At 45.2% G+C, this 12,262-nt stretch overlaps 1 protein-coding gene across 1 annotated transcript in view; it reads right to left on the bottom strand.

Annotated features, from left to right (window-relative positions):
- ACTR2 (actin related protein 2) overlaps positions 1–12,262 on the bottom strand; it is a 277,715-nt gene that overhangs the window by 219,155 nt on the left and 46,298 nt on the right. Inside the window, exon 2 of the mRNA XM_086927591.1 lies at positions 4,391–4,501. Coding sequence (XP_086783717.1) covers positions 4,391–4,501 — 111 coding nt within the window. The remainder of the gene's footprint in view (positions 1–4,390; positions 4,502–12,262) is intronic.

Consider the following 12,262-nt stretch of genomic DNA (forward strand, 5'->3'; position numbering starts at 1 on the left):
TTGTATATCAATTGAATGGTCGACTTAATTACTGTTGGAAACCATTTTCTTCTATGTCACCATAAATCACATTTTTATGTTGGTTCCACGCTCAAGGAGGGAACCATGCACTTTTTGTTGAATACATACCTGATATTTCGCATATAAAAGCTGTATTGAATATCAACATTGTGTGGTATATAGTCTCTTCTTCTCGTTTGGACATCCTCGTAACCCTGTCTCTATTGCCATTGTGCATATTTTCATTGATACCAATTACATTGTCCACAGGAACCATTGTTTCTGTCTATATAATACTTACCCTGGTTCCTTGTGAGTAGGGGGTCCCTTGTGTTTCTTTACATGGTCTTTACTTGTGGTCAGATACTTGTCAAAGAGTCTGCCATTGGTTATGTTTTAATTAGCATAACATTTGAGTCAGAAGTGATTAGAGTCAAACACAATATGATTGTAGATTCCAGGACCTAACATGGCCACTTAAGCGTCTCTCAAATCTTTTGCGATTTAAGAGTAATGCACGCATTATTTTTTCCTCAAATGGGACACGAGTTTTCCATACCTCTGAGTATCACTGAGTCTCTTTGGGTTGGCTACCTCCAACTGTAAGCCCCTGAACCCCTGCCTCCACTCGCAACCCCCCAGCTGTGCACATTTTTTTTTCCACACCACAAAACTCGCTAATCACAGTCGACTCTAGAGTTTTAAAATGTCCGGAAAAAGATTAGCACCCTTAACCAGCCAATCACATTAAAACTTCAAAATGTAATTGACAGGAATTGAGAGTCATAGCTCTTCAGTTAAAACAGCAGATATATCCAAAGGTGCTAACCCCTTAAAACCTGCACTGCAACTTTTTTTAACTGCTAATATCTTACAAACTGCTCACAAACAAACAAAAGCACACGTTCTGAGTAAGGTTCTACCTGCACTGCAACTTTTTTTAACTGCTAATATCTTACAAACTGCTCACAAACAAACAAAAGCACACGTTCTGAGTAAGGTTCTACCTACACTGCAACTTTTTTTAACTGCTAATATCTTACAAACTGCTCACAAACAAACAAAAGCACACGTTCGGAGTAAGGTTCTACTTTAATGTCAAGTTTAATGTCTGTTCAGCAGTTTGAGCAGTAGACTTGAGAAAAAGTTTCAATGGAAGCTAAAATGGGAAATCATTTATTTTGTGATCCCACCACACTTTAACTTATTTTCCCCTTGCACATATTTGCATGAAAATTGACATGCCAGACCAAAGCAGACTACAATTTTCCCAAATGTTTTTTTTAAAACATATTTTTATTACTTTATGGTAAACCAGTCAGTAGCATCACAAAAATAGCACAGCGATTACAATCTAATTCCAGGGTGTACCCTACTATGGTGACACAGATAAATCTCAGGTTAGTATCCTGCAGATGTATTATTCCCACTCCTGCTGAAGGAGACGGTAATACACCGAATGTAGCCCATTTCTACAGTCCTGTAGCGTTCGGTACCTATGTACCAGGTGAGTATCAACTCAGTAGTCTGCTCCACGACTAACTACTAATAAGCCAATAAGGAAAAAAAACCTCCTACATCCCCCCTATCTCCCTCCCTTCCAGCCCCCAGGCATGTCGCTTATTTATGTTATGTTAAAAAGCTTATACCGCGCACGTACACCGAAACGGTTTCTTGGCGCTCATAACAGACATAGCGGACCAGGGCAGGTGGTTTTACTGAAAGGCAGCCTTGAAGAGATAAGTTTTTAATGTCTTTCGGAACAGCTCATATGAGGGGCAGTGACGGAAGGAGGAAGGGAGAGAATTCCAAAAGGAAGGCCCTAGAAAAGAGAAGCGCAGGCCGCCATGTTTCTTGCGGCGGTTGAATGGAATGCACAGAAGATTGTCAGCAGAGGAACAGAGATTGCGGGTTGGGAGATACCGCTTTAACTTGGAGTAGATGAACACAGGTACACAGTTATGAAGGGATTTGAAGATGGTGCATCCGAGTTTGAAGGAACACCGTTTGGCCACTGGGAGCCAGTGAAGGCTCCTCAGGAGAGGGGAAACATGCTGGTGTTTGGGTTGATGGAACACCAAGCGAGCGGCCTGGTTCTGGATTAGCTGGAGTCTTTGGAGCTGGTAAGCAGGAATCCCCACATATAAGATGTTTGCAAAGTCAACCCTGGAGATGACCAAAGCCAGGATGACTAATATGAGTGCCTCTCTGGTAAGAAATCGGCAGATCTTACAGATCCTGCGCAGCTGGAAGAAGCAGGAAGATGTTACAGCCGAGATCTGCGATTTCATAGATAGATCCTCAGAGATGACCACTCCAAGGCTTTTCACAGAGCTGACCGGACGAGGGGGGATGCCAAAAGAGGGAGGCCAGTAATTATCATCCCAAGGGTTGGTCGGGCCACCCACCAGAACAAGTTCCGTCTTAGACGGATTCAGCTTGAGCTGGCTGTGAGCCATCCAGTCAGAGATGTATAACATTGTGGTTTGGAAATTAGTGCGGGAAGAGGGTGAGGTATCCAGAGGAAAGATCAATTGCAGATCGTCTGCGTAATTATAGATAGTGGCAGGGGAGTGACGGAGAGAGACCATGAGAGGTTGTATGTATAAATTAAAAAGAAGGGGGGATAGAGCCGAGCCCTGAGGGACACCACAGGAAAGGGGGGAAAGAGGAGCAGAAAAAGTGGAAAGGTGGACTGCCTGGGAGCGGCCTTGAAGGAAAGATCGAACCCAGTCGAGGGCTGCGCCCTGAATGCCGGCGTTGGTGACACGGTCGATCAGTATGGTGTGATCGACCGTGTCAAAAGCCGCCGACAGGTCAAGCAGTACAAGGGCTTGAGGAGTGTTGTTGTCAGCTCCTGTTCTTAAAGTGTCCATGACTGCCGCAATCACCGCCTCTGTGGAATGGAGGGGGCGGAAACCAGCCTGTTGGGGGTCCAAGAAAGATGAAGTCTCCATGAAAGAGCTCAGACACCGAGTTACATAGGTCTCTAAGATCTTTCCCAAGTAAGGGAGAAGGGAGATGGGTCTATAGTTGCTCAACACTAGTGGATCTGCGTTGGGCTTTTTCAAAATGGGTAGCACCACGGCCTGCTTGAAGGAGTCTGGGACAACTCCTGTGGCTAAAGAGGTATTGAGAAGAGCCAAGGCAGGATCAGGGCAGGTCAGAAAAATTTCTTTAAGAATGTGGGGGGGGCAGCAGTCTTTGGGAGAACCGGAACTAACTTTGTGAAGAAGACTGTGAAAATCGGTGATGGAAATGGGAGGAAAAGTATTAAATTGCTGGGGGGTTTCAGAGGGGAGGGAGAATGATTGGGAGGGAGAGGGTGGAGAGATATTGTTTTTAATTGTGGAGATTTTGTCCTGGAAGAAGGCATTGAGCTCGTCACACAAGGTCTGGGTGGGCGTAGGGGGGAGGGTGATGCGGTCGGGAAGGGAAAGCTCATTGACGATCGAGAAGATGTCTTTGGCTTTGGAGGCCGACTCCAAGATTTTGCGGGAGAAGTAGGATGTTTTTGCCTCTGATATGGAAGACTTATATTTATTCAGTGAAGTCGTGAATTCTGTTTTAAGTAAGGGATCATACTTATTTACTGGCTTCTCTGCATAGTAATGATAATCAGTCCAGCAGGGCACCGGGTTGGCTAGTTCAGGTGATTTAGGCCCACATGTGGGCCATGCTGAACAGGAGCTCCACAGAGCAGCTCGATCCCTGGGGCATCAGTCCGGGTCGCCTAGGAAATCAAGTGCTCAATCCCCTACAACGGGGTGTGCATCATCAGGGGGTATATCACGGTCATCACTCGGCTGTTTCAAGACCTCCACTAACGCCACCTATGCCTGTGCCGCCTCCAATTTCTTTACGCTCCAGGACCACTGGGCCATTTGCAGTTGGAAGATCCCCTCGCAGTCCGCCCACCTTTTAAGGTCCCTCGTCCACCTCCTCATGCTAGGGGGATTTTTCTCGTTCCAATTTCTAGTGAGTTCCCTTTTGGCCAATACCAACCCCAGGTCTACGAACTCGCATGTGATCTTGTTCCTGGCAGTGTGAGGAAACCAGTGTAGGAGGCAACATTCTGGCGTCAGCGCTAGGTCACGTTCCGTAGATTTTTCAAAATTTATTTTGTCAAATGTTCTATGCAAATCAAAAAATTTCTTTGTTTAATGGTAAGTAAATCTGAACCAAAACTACAGTGACAAAACTGGGCAACACACACAAGTCCAGAACTTAAATAAAATACAAATAGTACTTAATCTCATCTAAGAATCAAAAAGGACAACTATAACAGGTTAATTCAATCTGCTATGTTATTTTGAAACATAAAGGATGTACAAGTAAAAACATACCTCAGGAAATGCAACATTTATTACAGAAATTGAAAATACATTACCTTTATTTCGATGTTTCCTACTTTTGTGGTTGATCGGATAACTGGTCTGCCGACAAGTGCAGGGAAGATGTGCTCTGGAAAATTTGAGCCCGCATACCCGCATTTCACAAACTGAATTAAAGATGAGAAACACAAGAAAAAAAGAGACGTTATCAGGACATTCCTCACAACAAATTTGAGGTAATATCAATTTACACAAAGAGGCCAAAGGGAAAATGTGCTATCATACAGGGCTCAAAATACATAAGCCATTTTGTGATTTATTAACAGAATTACAGTTTGGCGGTAGTGCAAACCCCCCAGATTATGAAAAAGGAACTAAATCCAGGAGAAAATCCATATGTAGAATTTTCTCTATCACAGTGGCCCAGAGGGAAAAATTATGCCGGTGGATTCTCCTACAGATTTAGTACTTTTGCCTGAAATCAGAGGATTTTCTTTTTTATTTTTTTTATTTTTGAAAACCTTTATTGTGCAATAGCAGAAGAACAAATACGGGCCCACAACCATCCGGCCGGCCACGATACCATTTGAAGCACTTGTGCAAGCAATGCGGCGACTCAGTAGCACATCAGTACAAAATGACAATCAATTAGCGTTACACTGGATATCACCGTGTTACTGAGAAACAGGAGTGATGAAGGTTAATTTAAAAAAAAAATTTTTAGTATAAAATATTTTTAAGATAGTAAACCAAGAAGAGGAGAGTCCGTACAATCCCCTTGCGACATGAGCGGGCAACATCGTCACGTGAAGACTAACAAACAAAGTAGAAACCTTCCAGTCAGCATGGCGGCACAAGGATATATGCAGCAGGATTATCAAGCAACCATAATGCACCATGTCTACCGTCACCCACCTCGTACCAAACCCGCCCGCGGACCCATGATAGAAACAGGAGAAGAAAGAGTGTAAGAGAAAAAAGAAAAATAAGGCCCATAGAAACTAAGACGGAAAAATAAAATTCCCCACCCCTAACCCCCCACCCTACACGCATGCAGAGGCTACGGCCTACCCCCCCCCCCAGCAGTGTGCCTGTCGCCCAATAAAGAACCCGAAATATAGAAACTAAGAAAAGAAAGAAGAGAAAAAGGAAATCATGTAAAATCAGAGGAGGGCCACATCCAAATTCTCCCGGTCTCCCCAGCCATACGTTTGTATTCTACCCCATTCGTAAGAGCAAGAACAGAAAGCACTAAGCACAAGATTGAACGGGGAGAGTCATCACATATCACAGCAGTACGTGTTGTGGAAGCGCCCCAGGCCGAGTCCCCACCGGCCAATCAAGCACAAGTTGTAAAGAGAAATCTCCTAGCCTTGGCCAGTTTGCAAGCGTCCCCCTAAACATGGCTCCCCAAGAGGACCCGCCCCAAACAGAACAAAGGAACAAAATGGCCACACTCTGCAGAGAAGAGGTGTCCAAAAACAAAATGGACATCGCCAGTCACAAATAGTTCCGTGGACCCAAAGGAAGGGCGTTTCCAGGTGCGCCCGATGGTGTGCATTCCATTGTAGGGATAGCAGAGCTAGCAAGATGTAAGCAACAAAGGGAAGCAGTAGCTGCGTTAGCGGCGTCAAAAACAAAAGTAGCGATACCATGGGTGAGGTCACAGGCTTCGGCAGGGAAGGAAACACTGTAGCGCCGCTGAGGTAGGCGGACGACAGTCCGCAAACACTAACACAGCCAAAAGACCGCTCCTCCCTGCACTCGTGTGGCAACAGTGTAGCCCAGCCAGGAATCAGTGGAGGCAAATCAGTGCAGTGTTGAGAACAGGCTAGTGGCGCACATCCCAATGCGAGTGTGGCATCGTCAAGCTTCTTACTCAGCACTCGGGAGCCCTCTCGCCATTCGGATCTCAAATCGGCAAGAACAGTACCATAGGTTAACTCAGGCTGTTGTTCCAACATCTCCGCGTAACGAGATGCGACACACGGTCCAACACACTGCTCAAGTCCATGCAGGGCGACTCAGTCGTGAGTCGAGGTATCACCCACCTTCACAATCGAGGAGCCAGCCGCCATTGCCACCCCGTCAGGGGATTCACAAGAATGTATGGGCGAAGCCGGCACTGAGAGGCTGGAGTCTAAGCTGCAGGTTTAGTGCGGACACGCTAGCAATGGGCGACCCACAGTGAGAGTCTCCCCCATTTCGGCTCAAGGCGGGGGCAAACTCGGGGGTGAGCCACGATTGCCAGGCAAGTGCCGGAATGGGGTCAGCGCAGCGCAGCTCACCGTCAGCGTTCCACAAAGAGAAAGTAGCAGAGTGAGCTCCCGCTTGGCCGACGTATACAGTCCGCATATGGGTCTGTCTATTTCCCTTGCAGCAGGTAGCGTGTTTCAGAATGCCAGCTCCGCCCCGGCTCGACCGTCCGACGTCGCTCCAGCAGCATCCGGCGGTGTACGATAATACAGGTCCCGGTTCCAGGGCTAGAAAGGCCGTCAAACAATCCCATCGATATCTCCGGCTATCGGGCAGGCAGGGACATCAGAGGAACGCGAACAACAACAGCGCACTTTCACAGTCGTCCCGCTGCCGCGCTATCACAGGATGAGGGTCAGGATATCGTTGCGGGAGACAAAGGCTTGCGGAGCCGGGAGCCTACGCGTCCGTCTCAGTCGCCATCTTGGCTCCTCCTATGAAAAATCAGAGGATTTTCAATTAACATTCAACTCTACATCAGACCTATAATGTTTGTTACTTCCTTACGATTCTCTATCAGTTCACTGAATACCATCAGGTAGGTGGCTTTTGTGCAAACAAATGTTTGCTTCAGGCTGCTGAGGTGAAACCATCAACAGGGTTTAAAATGTTTTAACAGAAGCAGCTTTGTTATTTTTTGTGGATGGGTCAGCACAGTTGGAATTACTGTCTGCTGTATCTGTAACCAAAGTTGCTGGTGGACACTTCTTTCGTTTAAACTCTGGCCTTTTTATTGAAATTTTAAGTAGGGTCAGTATGGACCACACTTTCTCCCGGATCTTCCTTCGGCTAACAAAGAAACCTATTTATGCTTCTCCTCGGACAGGCGAGGCACATGAACATAAAACACACATATTTAGTGAAAAGTGAATTACAATTCTGTTATTTGGTCAACATCCCTAAGTGCTCTTCTTCCATCGAACCTGAGAATTTGCCACTTTATAATTTAGTATAATGGTTTTTCAAACCAGCAAATCTAACCTTTCTGCTTTTTACCAAGGAAATGTAAACTGAAATCTTAATTTCCTCAACACTGAATAACAAGCATTTGCAATGCAATAGGTCTCGCAGTAATTACGTTTGAGCTATTGGCATTGCTTAATATTGCAACACCAATTGCAACAAAAGCACGCCATAATTATGGAGTGCCGTTAGAAGGGAGTTTAAAAAACGGTGTGCATATTTGGGGTAGCGACAACAGTTGTCAGCTGGCCAAAAGATAGCGCTACCCCTGTGCTTCAGTGCCACTTCCCTTCACAAACCTAAAAGGTCACTGCGTCCAGGAATCGCAGCCTTGGAATGTATTATGGAAATGACAATGCCTTCTATCTATGTTTTGGGTTTTAAAACATAAATACAAGGCCTTGTTATTTCCAATACTAATAGCTTAAAATAGTCCGGTTTGATAACTGCATTGAGGCCGGTGGACACCTGTACCTAGCGCTGGGATACCTCTAATGAGGTAGCTATGCACTTAAGAAATCGTATAATAATGAATTATTATTATAGATTATTTCTCAGCTCCTAGGAGTGTCATCCCACTTGCTTGGTTAACGGGTTGGGGGAGGCCCTCTGTAGTAGGCGGCACACCGTAACCAGGACTACATCCTCCTCCAGACTCCTTTAAATTACAAAATTTTGTTACCTGGAACCCTATAGAGCAGCCAAGAATGGGCAAGGGGGAGGGGCAGCTGCTGGTATATAAACATTGTTTGTGAATGGTTAGCTGTTGCTTATGCTAAGCTAAATTGGCAGTAATATAGAGTGCTAGTCTTGCTTGTTATAAGCATGCTGATTTAAAGCGCTCTGATACCTGCGGGTAAAGTTTGCGCTATATAAAAGGGAAAACTAATTAATAAATAAAAAACAGCCTACCTGTACCACGTCCGTTCTTATGACACAAGCATGCACAAAGAGAGAAGGGATAGAGGTGTGCACACACAAGGAAGCAGGGACGAGCACACATGAAACAATGGAAGCGCAGAGGTACGCATAAACGTGTGGCACGGGGAGGCAGAGGGATGCACACAAGAGAAGCTGAGAGGGGCAAGCGGGGATGGTGAGGCACATGGATGCGCACAGCACGAAGAAGACAGGGGGCGTACAGGTGCACAGAGGAATGCATACAAAGGCGCAGAGGTGCACAGAGCGGGAGGCAGAGAGGAGTGCACACAAGCGAGACTAAAAGGTGCAGCAGGAGGGGCAGATTTTTGCACATAGAGGTGAGGACACAGGGGTGTAAGGGTGGACACTGGAGGGCATAGGGAGGCACAGAGATGCACACAGATTGAGAGCAGATACAAGTGCACACAAGCGAGGCTTGAGAGGTGCAGCAGGAGGGCCAGATTCTTGCGCATAGAAGTAAAGGCACAGGGGTGTACGGGTGGACATAGGAAGGTGCATAGGTGCACAGAGCGGGAGGCCGAGAGGAGTGTACACAAAAGTGGGCAAGAGGTGCAATGCGAGGGTGGGAGACTGATCGATGCACACAGAGGGAAAGAGAGAGGGAAGTACAGGTGCACACTGGAGACCACCGGGAGGCACAGAAGGCACACAGACGGTGGCATAGAGGTATGCATACAAGAGAGGCTCTGAGGTACAAATAAGGTTTGCGTCTTGTCCTGTTCTTAGCAGGCACGGATTTCAACAGATCGCCTCCTACGTGCTGGTCCCATTGCTGTGTGGTAGCTGACTATACACATGAACACGATGAATCTGCCGTGAGCAGCTATCCGCCGCCGCTCAATGAAAAACTAGGAAAGAACAATGCAGAGCAGTTTTGCACCGCAGGTCACATCTGTAGCACGGCTTGTAAAGGAGCCCGCCCCAGCCCTACCAGTCTTTCAGACGGACCGACTCCTTAGGAAGTCTCACGCAATTACACTGCACAGGAGTTGACCCCAGTTATCGGAGGGCAGTTGCACATGTTTTCCACTCTGGTTTGGCGTCGGCTTCCTATTAACTGCAGGCTCAGATTGGACAGGAAAGGGAAAGCGGGTGTCAGGCACGAGATGGCCGCGGAGGCCTGTATGTCCGCCAGCAGCAGCAGTAACGCAAATATGGGCGACACTCTCTGGAGCATCGAATCTTCTCCATCACTCCTTCACCAGCAGCAAATAAACAAATGCACTGACTAGGATCGGCGTCTTATTTTATTATGGAGCAACATCCGTATGCCACTAGCTGCCTTTCAATAAAGGCAGAGATCTTGCAAGCTTTGGGAGTCTCATGAATGTTTGGAAGGGAGGGGTTCAGCAGAGAGAGTGGGTGGAGGAGCGAGGTGAGAGAGAGGGCAAGGAAAGACAAGCCGCGCGTCATAAGCTCTCTACGGCAGAAGCACACGCGCGCGACCCAATCCCAAAGCCCGCGTCTGAATCTGCCTCTGCCTTGCTGACTGGTGAAACCACTTGTTTTACTTTTGAGGAGTAAAACTCTTGACCGACCTACTCAGTATGTTTTTTCCTCTTTGGCTCCTGTATGAATTTCAAATGCTCAGAATCCTCAATTAAATCCATCTCCTTCCAACTATTGACCACCTAAGGCCATGCCCGATATGTAGTTAGATGAGGGCACTAAGCTTCGTAGAGTATATTCTTAGTAAAACACAAAATGAAATTAAATAAATGATGTTAAATACCATGTTTCAGTACTTAGATAATTTGTTTAAAAATATTTAAAAATCAGCACAATGTCAACAGACACGTATGCATGTTTTTATGGATGAATTTTAAACATAGCATGACCCAAAGATGCACTGGTCAGCAGTCTGGGACCTAAGATAAAGGTCCCTAGACCCCACCTCTGAAACATTTAAATAAGGGAACTTTTAGAGAAGCATCTGAAGGCACTTCATCGTTCGGAGTGGGGGGGATTGGTGTCTGGCCCCAGGGCATGGTTGAAGGATTTTCTTTGCTCCTGTGGCCTTTAGTACAACCAAGGTTATTGATTGTGGAGTTCAAGTGGGTTAATCTGGTTTGCCCCGTGGCAAAGAAAGGGATTAAATACCGATTTTATGTTTTTGCTAGACTCATGTTTGGGTGCATCTACTGACTGAGCAGTAAATAAAAATATTTGTCTTTCTTAAAATAATCCACATGTGGTATATGCGCCTGGAAATGTTGAAAATGCTTTTGATAGGGTAATGCAATATATCTATCTGCAAGTTCTCTTAAACTTAATCTATTCCTTGTAAAATAGACCTTACATTTAAAGTTTTTTTAAATAAGCAGATCGAACTTAAAGTAGATTAATCACTATTTCCTTTTCCTATACTGTATTAGTTGTAGCATTATCTGCAGCCAATCTTTTTATTGTTGTGATTTTTATGAGAAATCAAAATGGGATAGCATAGAGGCTGCTACTGTATAATGTCACTCTGTCTCATTCGTCTCTCATTCTGTGTGCATTTCTCTAAAAAGGAGAGGTCAAATGTTAGACACTCTGGGTAGTGTGTATGGCAAGAAGCAAAAGATCCTTATCTCACGGCTAGTGTTGGTGCCCCTTACTAGCCACTCAGGAATGCATATGTAGTGGGGTTGCGGGCGGAGATCCTTCCCGAAGACATAAGTGGGTTTGCCTATGTGTGTATGGGTGAGGTGGAAATCTAACTATACACCTGAGCTTTGTGCAATAATCAGTGCCCTATCCGTTGGCCTGTGAGATAGATATATATATATATATATACATACACTGCTCCAAAATGAAAAGTATAAAATAATTGACACAAAATAAGGTTGTCTTAGGGAAGTTACAATAAAATGGTTTCTTACCCTTTTAAAGCATTCATTTAGTAATTGTGGTGTGGGCACTGTGTGTTTTTGCTATGGAAAGAGAACAGCACACGCGGGGGCAGTTTACAGAGGTTTTTACTGCCAGCGCAACAAACACGTTTTGAAAGACTCCTTCTTCAGTGTTTACATACCACACTGAGAAGCACCATTTTAAATGCCATTCCTTATCGACAACAACACTGAAAACGGACCAATCCCATATTGCTGTATAGCGAGCACTACAATACTGGTGTTCATGTACTTGTCTCTGATATTACAAATGTATACATCATATCGGAAACAAAACCAATTCCCCTATGACATGGTATAATTGTAGGTTTTATGTACAATTAATTTTGTTATAACTAATCCCGCCGTGTATCGGCATATTCCAGACTTATTCTGCCGTATATCGGCACATTCAGCCATTCTGCCCATGCAGCAGAGAATTGTCCAATCGTTATTTCATAATATCAGGCATTATACATGCATAATGCTTAGACAGGGAACACAATATAATAACTTATTATAAGATGTTCCATTATGTTCAGATACTGGCAGGTATTCACATTTGTACATGCATGGTAAGCCGTAAATCAGCACCCGCTATACTTGACTTCCTCTGCCATAAGCTTTTACATAGAATACTCATCAAGCCGAGTATCGGCAACAACGTTGTGATTACATCTCTATTTCAAAAGAAGAAATAATTTTCTCATACAGCTTCCTTACTGAAGAAGTCTTCCAAACGCGTTTGTTGCGCTGGTAATAAAAACATCGGTAAAATGCCCCTGCAAGTGCTGTTCTCTTTCCATAGCGGCTGAAGGAGTTTTAAAGCAGTTCTCTTTTGCCTGAAAGTGAAACGAGACACCGTCGCAGAGGAGCATTCCAACGCGCGCCTTG

Source organism: Lissotriton vulgaris, chromosome 6 (assembly GCF_964263255.1).
Source record: "Lissotriton vulgaris chromosome 6, aLisVul1.2, whole genome shotgun sequence".
In the NCBI taxonomy this organism is placed as follows: domain Eukaryota; kingdom Metazoa; phylum Chordata; class Amphibia; order Caudata; family Salamandridae; genus Lissotriton; species Lissotriton vulgaris.